Here is a 16,584-nt window from a genome sequence, read left to right on the forward strand (position 1 = left end):
TGGGAGAGGAAAGTGTGGAGTGCAATAGAGATAGTGGTGTCTGTGGAACTGTTGTAGAAGTATACGAACCAGAGTGGGTCCAGGGTGTCTGGAATGATGGCGTCAATGTGAGCCATGACCAGCCTTTCAAAGCGTTTCATAGCTACGTATATAAGCGATACGGTGGTAGTGATGTACACAGGTTACCTGGGCATTCAAGGGCACAGGGACTATGGTGGTCTGCTTGAAACATGTAGGTATTACAGACTGGGTCGGGGAGAGGTTGAAATATATAACTTGTCCCCTTTGCAGACTAGAAAAATATACCCTAAATTATGTTCCTGTGTTCTGCCTAAAATGAGATGACCCCCCTCCCCCGCCCCAGGCGACCCAAAAACGAACAATCGATTAGTAATATGAATAAGCACCGCTAAAAACAACCCATCTGGTGTTACGCATATCCCTCCTATCCAAACCCCTGACATGTGTCTCCCAAAACATTACTTGCGGTTTGTAGCCTATGAATTTTCACTCACACGGTTTCATACGTCAGTGTAAATGTATCAGCCTACTTCAACGCGTTCTTCCTCTCCGTAATACTATTGGCTGGGTAGGGTCCAGAAGGCGGGGCATGCCGGTATACGCTATTTAAATTACTTTGAGCACTATTCGCTAAGCACACTATTAAGACCAGTCATTTCATTGACATGAGGCAGTTTCAGTTCTCGCTGTCATCATAACAAGAAGGCAACATTAAATCCAAAACAGAAACAAACGCTTTGAAAAGTGTTTACCAGCGGACTTATCTTCTGGAATATAATGTCAACTAACTTTTGATTTTGTCCCGGTCTATAAATGTGCAACAGGTAAGGTTTAACAACCTCTTTGTAGCAATTCGTATCAAACGTATCGGGAAGTCGACGATGCTGCATAACATAGACTACTGTTTATTTTATATATTTGAGAATATTGGGTTAGTTGCACATGGACAGTCGCTCCTTTGAATGGATGCGCTGTAGTCACCCCGCCGACTTTCAGACAAAGTCATACCCACTGTGGCTAGAAGCTTGCAGAGCGGGACTTTTTATTGTTTATTCATGCATATCATTTCATCAACCTGTTTAAATCCATAATAATACATTTTAAGTGCAAAAACATGCCATGTTTATGCGTAGGCTAATTCATACAGTTATGATGTAATACACTGCTCACAAACAGGCAGAAACATCCCAAAAGTTACAATTTGTCATGCAATCAGTGTTAATCGTATATCTGTTTCCATGTAAACGTACATTCATGTACAATTATAACGGTATGGATGGAATGTTTGAACGATGTATGAGAGATTGCATCACTCAGTCGGTTCACGTTTTTTAGCCCGCACCTGTTCGCGTTTCTCGTTGGCATGTCGAGTGCTGCTTGGAGTCTGGAGCCACATACTGTATTCTATATTAAAGGTTCAATGCAACCGTTTAACATTTTTTTAAATATGAAATCATTACTGTGTAACAATTACTTACTGCAATTGTTTTCAATTGAAATGATAAAAAAAAATATTTAAAAAATAGCTTCTTAGCAAAGAGCAATTTCTCAAGCACTTTAGCTAAGACTGTCTGGGAGTAGTCCGAGTGGGGAGGAAGAAACTGAAAACGCGCTATTATTTGCAGAAAGGTTTGGAACTCTCTTTCTTATTGGTTTATTAACTAATTTATCAGGCAGGCCAAAACTCCATTCCAAAACTCCATTCCACCGAAACAGACAGAAATATTTTCAAACAGCTCTTACACTAAAAGAGCATTATCATCATTTTCACAAATTCACAGTATTATTCCAGCCTCATAGTGTGAAAATAGATGTATATATGAAACAGGAAAATCACGTTTTTTTTTACTCCACTGGGCCTTTAAAATGGTAGTCCTAGATGAGACAGCTTTTTGTGTACTGCAACAAGACCATCCTCAAGGTGACCGTAAATGACTGTGCGCTGGCAGCGGGTCAGGGAGTTACTATACATTCTGTAAGTTATGTTTCTGCAGGACACTTCAACCATGACATTGTTTCCACAGTGTGAATATTGGCACCGTATATACACCTCTCAGATTAGGCCAGTCCAGCAGTACTAATTCAATCAGAGATCAGAGGGATTCCATTTTCCACAGAACATAATTATCCCACTGATCAAAAAGGGGGATATAACCGAACAATAAACAGTCATGTTTTTCCATTCTGTTATCATGGTGTCATAGCAACAGATGGGAAAATAGCATCTATTGATGTTACTAAAAGACAATACAAAATTCAACATGTCTGTAATAATTTTCCATTAAGTGTCCTCTCAACCCCCAAAAGCAAACAAAGCCGTATCAATTTCTATTCACGTCACTCTGTCAGAAAACAGACTAGTACAAGTTGGAAAGATACTTATTTAGTTGGCGGGAAAAGCTCATATTAATCATGTACTGTGTAAACTGCACAGTCATCCTAACTGGTGTTGATTGAGGAGAGGTTGAGATGTAGACTGACTTTGCATGTCTAATTAGTAATTACTGTCAACAATCCAGAATTCCCCAAATTCCCAAAATAGTGCCCATGTTTGATGAGAGAGTTCCTCCTGACTACTCACCACCAACATGCTATTTGAGATACAAGTTAATAAGAGAGAGAGAGAGAGAGAGTTAAGGAAACATTCTAGGAGCTGATACTGCAGATACCACTCTATAAACAATTTTTACAAACATGAAGGGAAATATCTGAAGGCAGTCTACATACTAGAGAAAATGTGTACATTGACTTAACAGAGACTGTAGTCTGCTCATATCTTTTCACGGTTCACGAGTCAAAATCATTATATTTAGTGGTTTCAGTTTTGCAATGGAGCAAGAAGAAAAGCTATATCTTATCCTTTTAATATTAAACGACAATAAGAAAAGCTATTTCTTCAACTTTACATGTTAAAGAACACAAATAAATTCCCTATATTTTCCTCACGCACTCACATACCTTTTCCTCACTGACTCTCATATCACAAAATCTCCCAAAAGTATTTTTTAAATAATCTAAACACATTTCTTTGGGATATAACCCAAACCCCACCCCTAAAAAAACATAACAGAAGAGTTCACAGTGTTCGTTGCAACTATGGTTGGTTGCTAAGACAGCGAGGTCTAGAACATGTACAACACTTCAGACACAGGCAGGCAGGGCTCTCTCTAATGAGTGGTGTTTCTGTAGTGCCAGAGACAGAATCCTCACAGGACAGCCATTATGCTGCTGAGAGAATATGAAGTCCCAGAGGACTCTGTGAGTCAACAAGCTATGCTGATGTACTCAAGTACACCCAGAGAGAGAGAGAGAGAGAGACAGAGAGAGACAGAGAGAGAGAGATACAGAGACAGGGAGAGAGCGATACAGAGACAGAGAGAGACAGAGACAGAGAGGGACAGAGAGAGACTGAGAGACAGACAGAGAGAGACAGAGAGATACAGAGACAGAGAGAGAGAGAGAGAGAGACAGAGAGAGAGCGATACAGAGACAGAGAGAGACAGAGACAGAGAGGGACAGAGAGAGACTGAGAGAGACAGAGAGACAGAGAGATACAGAGAGAGAGATTTCCCCCAGTAAAAAAATATGCATGTTTCATATTCATTTCTGCACATTCTACTATACTCAACAAGCATATAAACGCAACATGTAAAGCGTTGGTCCCATGTTTCATGAGTTGAAATGAAGGGAAAAGGAAACCGCACACTGCTCTTGATAGTATCACTGCTCTTGATAGTATCACTGCTCTTGATAGTATCACTGCTCTTGATAGTATCACTGATCTTGATAGTATCACTGATCTTGATAGTATCACTGCTCTTGATAATACCACTGCTCTTGATAGTATCACTGCTCTTGATAATATCACTGCTCTTGATAGTAGCACTGCTCTTGATAGTATCACTGATCTTGATAGTATCACTGATCTTGATAGTATCACTGCTCTTGATAATATCACTGCTCTTGATAGTATGACTGCTCTTGATAGTATCACTGCTCTTGATAGTATCACTGCTCTTGATAGTATCACTGCTCTTGATAGTATGACTGCTCTTGATAGTATCACTGCTCTTGATAGTATGACTGCTCTTGATAGTATCACTGCTCTTGGTAGCATCACTGCTCTTGGTAGTATCACTGCTCTTGATAGTATCACTGATATTTAATAAGCTTATGTATCGGCCACACAGCCTTCTTCAGAGCTTTTGTGAATTTTTTTAAATGTGCACCCTTATGTAGACCTAGCCCCGCCCACATCCGTTCCACACATCGAATGGGGTTGGAGGAGAAGGAAAAACATAAGTGCTAAATATAACAATATGCATATCATAAATATTCAAATAAAGTGTGTAAATAAGACGTATTAAACACGTCTGAAAAACCACAATGAGGACATAGCAAGTTTTATTTGATCCTTTAGGAAATAATGTCTGGAGGGTGAAAATCCCCAAACATTCTCTTTTACTCAGAGTATTATTGATATCACCTCCCTTGTCTGATATCTTAACTTTCTCTATGCCACAAAATCTCAAGGTAGAAATGTCAGGCTTTAGGTCATTAAAATGTACTGCCACTGGATAATCCCTGTCGTTTCTTCTGATTTAACTTTTATGTTCACTGATTCTCTGTTTGAGAGAACGAGAGGTTCATGAGCTGAAATAAAAGATCTCAGGATGGTTCCCTATGCACCAAAAGCTTATTTCTCTGTTTACATCCTTGTTAGTGAGTATTTCTCCTTTGCCAAGATAATCTATCCACCTGACAGGTGTGGCATATCAATAAGCTGATTAAACAGCATGATCGTTACACAGGTGCACCTTGTGCCAGAGACAATACAAGGCCACTTTAAAATGTGCAGTTTTGTCACACAACACACTGCCACAGATGTCTCAAGTTTTGAGGGAGCATGCAATTGGCATGCTGACTGCAGGAATGTCACCCGGAACTGTTGCCAGGGAATTGAATGTTAATTTCTCTATCATAAGCCACCTCCAATGTCATTTTCGAGAATTTGGCAGTACGTCCAACCGACCTCACAACCGCCGACCACATGTAACCACACCAGCCCAGGACCTCCACATCCGGCTTCTTTACCTGCAGGATCATCTGAGACCAGCAACCCAGACAGCTGATGAAACTGAGGAGTATTTCTGTCTGTAATAAAGCCCTTTTGTTGGCAAAAACTCATTCTGATTTGAGCCAGGCCCACCCATGGTTGCGGCCCTGCCCAGTCGTGTGAAATCCATAGATTACGGCATATTTAATTAATTTAAATTGACGGATTTCCTTATATAAATTGTAACACAGTTCAGTGTAATACACGTGCAGTATGTTTCCATGCATGTAGGTCTAGTGTCCTAAGTCAAGTTATCACTAATCGGAAAGTCTCCACAAATATGAATATAATGAAGTCACACAGAAAATGGAATAATATTTCTGTACAATTGACACCCCATTAAAGTACCTCATTACAATCTGAAAACACCAATCTTGAGCCTTAGAAAGTTTCCAGAACCCCAATAAGTGACATTCGAGAAAAGAGCCCTTTCGGTCGGTTGGCCAAATGATGTGGTACTGTAGTTTACATTCAAGCAACAAAACATTTTCCAAGGTTGTGATTAGCAAGGTATGTGAAAATGGGTATTAAGAACGCACCAGTGGGTAATGAGGCAGTAGGATTGGTTCACGCACTGTGTAATTTGTCAAACAGGCTGGTGTGACAGACAGTAAGACTGTCTTCACAGAATGGAAGTGACGGGTCTACTTGTAAAGGAGATTTAAACTGAAGACAATCGTTCATTTGCTGCTTTAACAAGACTGTTATTTCCTCTTCCATGTTGCAAGTAATGTGCTGTCTGTCGTTGTTCCCCAGAAATAAGAAATTGCAATGGTTGTACGTGCGTCTGAGCTCGATCAGTTCAGATCATTTCTCTTCTTTTTTGTTTAGAAACAGTAGCGGTCCGGCTGGGGGAGGGGGGTTCCAAAGAAGTCATGAGTGCACTTGATCCCGTAGAGGCCCCGCAACCCACAATCCAATGGGAAATGATCGTGTCGACACTCTGTGGGCACCAAAAAACAAGTATGCTTTGTGACTGACCATCAGTGGGACATCGCTCACATTGCTCCCTGACCTGGAGAAGCCAGGATAGGGGTTAAATATGACTGTTGTCATAACCGAATGAAATATTGTTGGCATGAGGAGACGTGCTTGTTCTTGGGTATACATTATTTCATTGTTTTCTCAGGCTTCACACACGACAGAGAAATCCATTGGATATTGAAGTAATCTTCATGACAGTTGGTGGTATTTCATGAATCATGACTCATCAGCAAGTCTAAAACCTTTCTCTCTCTTTTTCCCTCAGCATACATCATTGGTGAGGTCCGGCTGCCTGATGAGAGAGCACTACTCAACCCCAAGGACCTCTCCCTGGTTGCAGTCAAGCTAGAGGCAGTCGAAGACCGAGAGAGAGGCTTTGTCTCCTCCTCCCTCCTTTCCTTTGTCCGCCTCACTTCACCACCCCATTTTCTGCTTGAGTTGGTCCCGTTAGTGTTTCAAAACTGTTTCTCCAACGCTTTTTCAAGAAACTCAGACTGTTTTCCAAAGCAGAAGCAGCGCCACAGCCCTCCCACCAGAACGAGGTGATGGGAAGTGTGCGAGCCAACCGCTACAGCATAGTGTCAACCGAGGAGCACGGTATGAAGTTGGCCACCGTGGCAGTGCCCAACGGGTATGGGAATGGCAAAGGAAAGGTGCACACGCGGCACCAGCCCCAGAGCCGCTTCGTCAAGAAGGACGGTCACTGCAATGTGCAGTTCATCAATGTGTCCGAGAAAGGACAGCGTTACCTCGCTGACATCTTCACGACATGCGTGGACATCCGCTGGCGGTGGATGTTTGTCATCTTCTGCCTTGCCTTCCTCCTGTCGTGGCTGTTCTTCGGCTGCGTCTTCTGGCTGGTCGCCATCTTCCACGGCGACTTGGAGAACGGCTCCCAGAAGTGCGTCTCCAACGTGAGCAGTTTCACTGCAGCCTTCCTGTTTTCCATCGAGACCCAGACCACCATCGGCTACGGCTACCGCTACGTCACCGATGAGTGTCCTGTGGCGGTCTTCATGGTGGTCTTCCAGAGCATTGTGGGGTGCATTATCGACGCCTTCATCATCGGCGCCGTCATGGCCAAGATGGCCAAGCCCAAGAAGAGGAACGAGACGCTGGTGTTCAGCCACAACGCTACAGTGGCCATGAGGGACAACAAGCTGTGTCTGATGTGGCGCGTGGGCAACCTGAGGAAAAGCCACCTGGTGGAGGCCCACGTGCGTGCCCACCTCCTCAAGTCGCGCACCACTGCAGAAGGGGAGTTCATCCCTCTGGACCAGATGGACATTGATGTGGGCTTCGACAGCGGAGTCGACCGTATCTTCCTGGTGTCGCCCATCACCATCGTCCACGAGATCGACGAGGACAGCCCATTCTATAACATGAGCAAGCAAGAGCTGGAGACGTCCGAGTTCGAGATCGTGGTGATCCTGGAAGGGATGGTGGAGGCCACGGCCATGACCACCCAGTGCCGCAGCTCCTACCTGGCCAGCGAGATCCTGTGGGGCCACCGCTTCGAGCCGGTGCTCTTCGAGGAGAAGAGCTACTACAAGGTGGACTACTCTCGTTTTCATAAGACTTACGAGGTTCCCAGTACCCCGCTGTGCAGTGCCAGAGACCTGGCCGAGAAAAAATACATCCTGTCCAGCTCCAACTCCTTCTGTTACGAGAACGAGGTGGCGCTGACTAACAAAGAGGAGATGGACGAGGGGAACGGGGGTAGCGTGGGCCCAGATGTAACCCAGACAGACAATATGTCAGACTCAGAGCATCACCAGGCCACTGTGCCACTAGAGTCCAGGCCCCTGAGACGAGAATCTGAAATATGACTGTGCAGAGACTGCAGATCACCTCACAGAGAAGAAGATTCTGATTCTAGAATCCCATCTAGTTGTTATAAATGGCACATTGAGCTGAGCTGGGCCTAGTGTAAAGGACATTGAGCTGAGCTGGGCCTAGTGTAAAGGACATTGAGCTGAGCTGGACATTGGGTAAAGGACATTGAGCTGACCTGGGCCTTGGGTGAAGGACAGGTTCATGCCGACGGTACTGCTGTGGGAAGGGGATAGCTGGGGACTTGTAACTTTTTTTTTTAAACAATGTAATTGCATATTACAGCAAGCACAGCACTATGAAATATGTGCAGATAAGAAGGAAAACTTTTTTGAAAAAGGTTCCCACAAGAAAATGAAATGTATGTATCACTTTAGCATCTATGTATAGAAAGGAATGTGCATCTGTATAACATATTGGAATGGGTGTTAGCTACGATGACTTGAAAATAGCAGGCATGTCTCTCTGTTTATCTGTCCAGCAAATTATGAACAAGATGAGAACAACGGTTGTATTTCTATTGTCTGCCTTGTAGTATATAAAACAAATGCTGCTATAATCAAATTCTCTACTTTCTCGTTTCAGAGAAACTCGAAGGGGAAAACTTGCAAAGATGCCTACCCATAGAGTAACAGAGAGATTTAGAAAGTTCTGCTCTGTGAAAACCAAAATATTATTTTTATTTAGCTAATTTGCACTTTGAATTGATCCTGGGCACCCAGCTCCAAAGTACTCTAAAGTTTCGTAATGTTAATCCAAACAATTAAAGATGCAGTACAGCTTTGCAACGAAACCTTTTTTTTTTCTCCATCTTTTGCAGTGAAATGCGAAACTGTTTTAGCCTTTGAATAGACCGTCGTGTTGCAGTCAACTGGTGATCTTTGGTGAATTACATCCAAGGAAATGTAGCTCAATGTAGAGAGACATTCCTACTATCGGAGAAAACATACTATGCAGCCATTCTAAAGTAGTGCAATAAAAACTGGATCAAATGATCAATTAGAGAAATGTTTCTGAACTATTAGCATTCATCCATACTGTACGTATCCAAAGTAGATATATGGTCATGTTGTATGTGCTGTTGGTAATGAGCCGGTCTCTTAACAGACGCACAACATAACATACATTAAAGGGTCGTTCAATGCTGGTCAAATCAATAGAAACTTGCCTGTTTTGTTTGAAGGAAATTAGCAGGGTGGTATTAGTATTCGAAAGTGAAGCAGAACTGAACAAACAACACAGACAAGACAAGGGAGGAGGGAAAATTAGCATACGAATGTTCTTTAAAAAAAGTGCTGCTACGTTGTTGCATTTTGTAGGGTTTGATAACAGAAGACGCCAAATATTATTATTATTATTGTTATTATAATTACGTGTCTCATCCATTTGGTAGAATTAGAGTATTTTTGAAGTATTTTTTTTTTTTTAATCAAGACAAAATATTTATTTTCTAACCCGTGTATACAGTGTAGATGTTGCTAGAACTTAATTAATCAATATCACCGTGGTAACCGTCATGATAAACACAGTTATATGGCCCTTATGATGCCCGGGCTTCTGTAAGGTTTTTCCATCGTTTTCATATTCAAAGCAAAACGTACAAGCCAGGTTCTAGGCCCTGGATGAGACCAGTAGCATGTTGTTAAGGCGAGATGTTCAAAACATAACAGTGTTACAATACTTCTCTTTTTTTTTTTTTCTAAGTCATTTTTATGTAAAACAACAAAACATCAATTTTTTTCATAGTACTTTACAATCATCCACTATTATTCTGTCATCACAAAAATTACACATCTTCACCTATAGGCTCTTTAAATAAGGAGGGAATTAAAGACAGTACATATACCCCTCTGTCATACCCTATCTTTGCTGTTCATGCATTCATATTTATACCTAGAGTAGGTCGATGGATTGCCATGCCTTGTTATCAAATATCATTTTATTTTTCATTATAAGTTGTTTGTTGTTTTACTAAGGAATCTTGGATAGGACAACATGGTTTAATAAGCCAACAGTACTGTATCCCAGGCATGTTAATAAGGTGTATTGAAAGCCTGTAGAGTTTGCATTATGACAAATCTATCTCCTATTTCTTTATTTTGAATCAACGGTTAAAGGCCGTTAGGCTACAATGACCCGTTTCTTGTACATAGAACCCCGCCCTCCCTGTTCCAGTCATTTTGTATCAGAGTCTTCCAGTTGTACTGCAGAACAACGGAATGTACAGAGTTTTATATTATTCATAATATTATTGTTATTATTATTGTACAAGCGATTTATTATATTGTTCTTTTTTCAATAAAACCTCAATGATCAATTGCAGTTCTGTTCATACCAGCCATGAATAGGCTGGTATTTGGGATGCAGATATGGAAAAATCCAGAATTCGCGAAAGCCCAGTGGGTCAGCTCTGGTAGAGTATGGTTTGAAGGGACCCTGTAGGGGTGAGTGGGGTAAGTTGAGCCATTTTTTACATTCAGCATCACTCCGTCAAGGGAAATATAGTATTGTTTCATTGTGTATCCATGGATACAATCAGAAAATGGTCTCTTGGCACAACTTACCCCGGGGTATGCGATAAGTTGAGCTGCCTACACATTTCTGTACTGAATGAAATATTACCACTATCTTAATAAAACCATGTATATCTTTATTTCCTAAACATAATTAAACACAATTCTTAATCATTTTAAGCATATTTTAACACCGAACAAGAACTTTTTACTATTTAAAACACTTTAACATGGGCCAGGCCCTGTTGTAACCTCATATCCCAGTGATAATGCCTTGCACTTCAATTAACTTAACTTCCCTTTGGCTCAACCATTGGCTCAATTTACCCCATGGCAATTGGCTCAACTTACCCCAAGACAAAACATGTTGACTATATTAGCCAATAGCTAAAAGATGCATTTTCATGCAAGTTTTAGGACCTCATATTGAAGCGTATAGAGATCACAACTGACTTGTTTGGGGGTAGAAACTATTGGTTCGTTTTTACCTGATGCTCTTATACTGCCTGCGTCCAGTGTCGACCTGTCATTCAGGGCCGCTGGAGCAGAGCCCCACCACATATCAGTTTGCAAACAATGTTTAAAAACAACTATCATTGAGTTAATAAAGCCGCATACAAATATTCTATTTTTTTTGCTTTTTTGAGTAAGGCAGCTCCAAAATTCAGATGTTTCAGCCTAGCTCAGTCAATCAATCAATCAATAAAATGTATTTATAAAGTCATTTTTACATCAGCCGATGTCACAAAGTGCTATACAGAAACCCACCCTAAAACCCCAAACTGCAAGAAACGCAGATGTAGAAGCATAGTGGCTATGAAAAAAAAGAAAGGCAGGAACCTAGGAAGAAACCTAGAGAGGAACCTGGCTCTGAGGGGTGGCCAGTCCTCTTCTGGCTGTGACGATGGGAGATTATAACAGTACATGGCCAAGATTTTCAAACATTCATAGATGACCAGCAGGGTCAAACAATAATAATCACAGTGGTTGTAGAGGGTGCAACAGATCAGCACCTCAGGATAAAATGTCAGTTGGCTTTTCATAGCCGATCATGCAGAGTTAGAGACAGCAGGTGCGGTAGAGAGATAGTGAAAAACAGCAGGTCCGGGATAAGATAGCATGTCCGGTGAAAAGGTCAGGGTTCCATAGCCGCAGGCAGAACAGTTGAAACTGGAGCAGCAGCATGGCCAGGTGGACTGGGGACAGCAAGGAGTCATCAGGCCAGGTAGTCCTGAGGCATGGTCCTAGGCTCAGGTTCTCCAAGAAAAGAGAGAAAGAGAGAGAGTGAATTAGAGGGAGGATACTTAAATTCACACAGGACACCGGATAAGACAGGAGAAATACTCCAGATATAACAGACTGGCCCTAGCCCCCCGACACATAAACTACTGCAGCATAAATGCTGGTGGCTGAGACAAGACGGGTCGGGAGACACTGTGGCCTCGTCCGACAATACCCCCGGACAGGGCCAACCAGGCAGGGTATAACCCCACCCATTTTGCCAAAGCACAGACCCCACACCACTAGAGGGATATCTTCAACCACCAACTTACTACCCTGAGACAAGGCCAAGTATAGCCCACGGAGATCTCCCCCACGGCATAAACCCGAGGCAGGCACCAACCCGGACAGGAAGATCACGTCAGTGACTCAACCCACTCAAGTGATGCTTCCCTCCTCGGGACGGCATGGAAGAAAACCAGTAAGCCAGTGACTCAGCCCCCGTAATAGGGTTAGAGGCAGAGAATCCCAGTGGAGAGAGGGGAACCGGCCAGGCAGAGATAGCAAGGGTGGTTTGTCGCTCCAGTGCCTTTCCGTTCACCTTCACACCCCTGGGCCAGACTACACTTACTCATAGGACCTACTGAAGAGATGAGTCTTCAAGAAATACTTGAAGGTCGAGACCGAGTCTGCGTCTCGCACATGGATAGGGCAGACCTTTCCATAAAAATTGAGCTCTATGGGAGAAAGCCCTGCCTCCAGCTGTTTGCTTAGAAATTCTAGGAACAATAATGAGGCCTGCGTCTTGTGACCGTAGCGTATGTGTACTGTAGGTATGTATAGCAGGACCAAATCAGAAAGATAGGTGGGAGCAAGCCCATGTAATGTTTGTAGGTTAGCAGTAAAACCTTGAAAACAGCCCTTGCCTTGACAGGAAGCCAGAGGCTAGCACTGGAGTAATATTCTAGTCAAGATTCTAGCAGCCGTGTTTAGCACTAACTGAAATGTATTCAGTGTTTTATCCGGGTATCCGGAAAGTAGAACATTGCAGTAGTCTAGTCTAGAAGTGACAAGAGCATTTTTCTACAACATTTATGGACAACAAGTTTCAGATTTTTGGCAATATTAGTAGATGGCAATATTAGTGGCAATATTAGTAGATGGAAAAAAGCTGGCCTTAAAAAAATCTGGATATGTTCGTCAAAAGAGAGATCAGGGTCCAGAGTAACACCGAGGTCCTTCACAGTTTTGTTTGAGACGACTGTTCAGCCATCAAGATGAATTGTCAGATCCAACAGAAGATTTCTTTGTTTCTTGGGACCTAGAACTAGCATCTCTATTTTGTCAGAGTTTAAAAGTAAAACATTTGCCGTCTTCCACTTCCTTATGCCTGAAACACAGGCTTCCAGGAAGGGAGGGACATTTTGGGGATTCACCATGTTTCATCGAAAGCTACAGCTGTGTATTGTCAGCATAGCAGTGAAAATTAACATTATGTTTCCGAATGACATCACCAAGAGGTTAAATATACAGTGAAAACAATAGTGGTCATAAAACAAAACCTTGAGGAACACCAAAATGTACAGTTGATTTGAGTTGAGTTGAGTTGATCTAAACCACGGCAGAACTTGTCCGGGTAGACAAATTTGGGTTTCCAATCTCTCCAAAAGAATGCGGTGATCGATGGTATCAAAAGCAGCACTGAGGTCTAGGAGCACGAGGAGAGATGCAGAGCCTTGGTCTGACGCCATTAAAAAAGGTAATTTACCATCTTCACGAGTGCAGTCTCAGTGCTATGATGGGGTCTAAAACCAAACTGAAGCATTTCATATACATTGTTTCTCTTCAGGAAGGCAGTGAGTTGCTGCGCAAAATGTTTGAGATGAATGGGAGATCCGATATAGGCTGATAGTTTTTAATATTTTCTGAGCTAAGGTTTGGCTTTTTCAAGAGAGGCTTTATTACTGCCACTTTTAGTGAGTTTGGTACACATCCGGTGGATAGGATGCCGTTTATTATGTTCAACATAGAATGGCCAAGCACAGGAAGCAGCTCTTTCAATAGTTTAGTTGGTAATATGGTCCAGTATGCAGCTTGAAAGTTTAGAGGCCATGACTATTTTCATCAATGTGTCAAGAGATAAAATATTTTTTTAAATTGAGTGTCTCCCTTGATCCTTAGTCCTTGCAGTGTTATGCAGACTCAGGACAACTGAGCTTTGGAGAAATACGCAGATTTAAAGAGGAGACCATAATTTGCTTTCTAATGATCATGATCTTTTCGTCGAAGAAGTTCATGAATTTATCACTGCTGAAGTGAAAGCCATCCTCTCTTGGGGAATGCTGCTTTTAAGTTAGCTTTATTCTCCTTAATTAAGTTGGAAAAATAGGATGATTGAGCAGCAGTGAGGGCTCTTCGATACTGCTCGGTACTGTCTTTCCAAGCTAGTCGGAAGACTTCCAGTTTGGTGTGACGCCATTTCCGTTCCAATTTTCTGGAAGCTTGTATTTTCTGTATACCAGGGAGTTAGTTTCTTATGAAAAATATGTTTAGTTAATAAGGGTGCGACTGCAACTAGGGTATTATGCAAGGTTAAATGTAGTTTCTCAGTTAAGTGGGTATGTCACGACTTCCGCCGAAGTAAGGTTCTCTCCTTGTTCAGGTGGCGCTCGGCGCTCGGCGTCGCTGGGCTTCTATCAATCCACTTTTCATTTTCCATGTGTTTTGTCTTGTTTTTCCTCACACCTGGTTTTAATTCCCTCAATTACTTGTTGTATATTTAACCCTCTGTTCCCCCCATGTCTTTGTGTGGGATTGTTTATTGTAGTGCTTGTGCACGTTCCCCGTGAGCGTACGATGGGTTATTTTTGTGCCTATTTATCTTGTTGTTCTGAATGCCATTTGTTTTGCTTAATAAATCTCCGGTTATCACCCAGTTCTGCTCTCCTGCGCCTGACTTCTCTGCCACCAATTACGCACCCCGCTACAGGGTAACCAATGTTTGTACTCTGAAATCCTTGGGTAGGTGGAGGGAGTCTTGAAGGGCATCTAGGAATCTTTGAGTTGTCCGAGAATTTATAGCACAGCTTTTGATGATCCTTGGTTGGGGTCTGAGCAGATTATTTATTGCCATTCCAAACATAACAAAATGGTGGTCCGATAGTCCAGTATTATGAGGAAAAACATTAAGATCCACAATATTTATTTCACGGGACAAAACTAGGTCCAGAGCATGACTATGTCAGTGAGTAGGTCCGGAGACATGTTGGGCGATGATGGCTCTGAAAGCTTTTTGGAGTGGGTCTGTGGAATTTTCCACATCTCAGAAGGCCTGTAAACAGTATCTAAAAAAAAGTGATTGAGTAGCCTGCATAGATTTCATGACTAGAAGCTCAAAAGATGAAAACACAGTAATTGTTTGGGGGGTAAATTGACATTTGCTATCGTAAATGTTAGCAACAAATCCGCTTTTGTGGGATACACGGGGTTATGGTCACTAGCGTAACCAGGAGGAGAGGCCTCAGTTAACATAGCACATTCCTCATGTTTAAGCCATGTTTCCGTCAGGACAATCACATCAAGATTATGATCAGTGATTAGTTAATTGACTATAACTGTATTGGAAATGGGGGATCTTACATTAACTAGATCTATTATGAGAGTTGAGATTTTACCGTCTCTTTCAATAATGACAGGAATGGGGTAGGTCTTTATTCCAGTGAGATTGCTAAGGCGAACAATGCCATGTTTAGTTCTGCCCAACCTAGATCGAGGCACAGACACGGTCACAATGGTAATAGCTGGCTAACAGCCTGCTGCCTGGCCTGCACCCTATTTCATTGTGGAGCAGCCAACGAAAAATACAGAGCATAGGGGTTGGTAAAATTCTCTAGTTGCACCGTGATTGGCTCAGTGTTCTGTCACTCATAGGGACACTATGTCATTAGCTAGAATATTCAAGCCCCTTGTGTGCTCAGGTAGATGTACATTAGAAGTGCCCATCAAGAAGGCCTAAGGTCATTGGCCACAGATAAAATGAAGTCAAATCATTTCTGCCGTAGCTTTGATTGGAATGATCATGTGAACTTTCAAAATCTTAGCTAGCGGGTTGGACAAGCCTTCACGATCATGAATTACGACAATCTACTAGCAATTCCTTTTGTATCCTTGGCATATGAAGATAAATTATGGATCAAACATATTGGTGCTCATCGGCCATTGGACATACAGTAAACATTACACAACGGGTTGGAAATCACAAATTCAACAATGAGTGGTTTGGAGGGAATCAGTGGCTAACTGCTAGCGTTGAAAAGCAAAAACTTGGAAATGGGAAATCAAAGACCCCAGTGAATTCAAAACAACTGTGAACTCTGAAAATTCCAATCTCTGACTGGGAAAATCCAACTCGGAATTCCAAGTCGGGAACTCTGGCCTCTTTCTGGAGCTCCAACCTGAAGATCATTGACATCATTTGACTTTGTTTTTTTCCCAGTAGTCTTGAAAGCATCATAAATCCAGAGAATGACAGACTTTGATGACAAAGTTTGAAGACAAAATTTGCCCACAAGAAGGACGGCCGCGCCATCTTCCTGTTAAAGTGAGCACAGCAGGTCCAAAATCGTCTTGTAAGCTTTGCAAGTTGGGACTTCAGGTCAGCCCTAACAGTTGGGACTTTAGGTAGGCCCTAACAGTTGGGACTTTAGGTAGGCCCTAACAGTTTGGACTTTAGGTAGGCCCTAACAGTTGGACTTTAGGTAGGCCCTAACAGTTGGGACTTTAGGTAGGCCCTAACAGTTGGGACTTTAGGTAGGCCCTAACAGTTGGGACTTTAGGTAGGCCCTAACTGTTGGGACTTTAGGTAGGCCCTAACTGTTGGGACTTTAGGTAGGCCCT

General features: G+C 42.3%; 1 protein-coding gene across 1 annotated transcript; it reads left to right on the top strand.

The window, feature by feature from the left end:
* The first annotated feature begins 670 nt into the window (after positions 1–670).
* On the top strand, positions 671–10,271 carry LOC118374789 (inward rectifier potassium channel 2-like). Its single transcript, XM_035761275.2, has 2 exons — positions 671–845; positions 6,387–10,271. Exon 2 carries the CDS (start codon positions 6,667–6,669, stop codon positions 7,948–7,950), a length of 1,284 nt encoding a protein of 427 aa, XP_035617168.1. The 5' UTR covers positions 671–845; positions 6,387–6,666; the 3' UTR covers positions 7,951–10,271.
* The last annotated feature ends 6,313 nt before the right edge of the window (positions 10,272–16,584 follow it).

The sequence above is a fragment of the Oncorhynchus keta genome, chromosome 24, assembly GCF_023373465.1.
Source record: "Oncorhynchus keta strain PuntledgeMale-10-30-2019 chromosome 24, Oket_V2, whole genome shotgun sequence".
In the NCBI taxonomy this organism is placed as follows: Eukaryota; Metazoa; Chordata; class Actinopteri; order Salmoniformes; family Salmonidae; genus Oncorhynchus; species Oncorhynchus keta.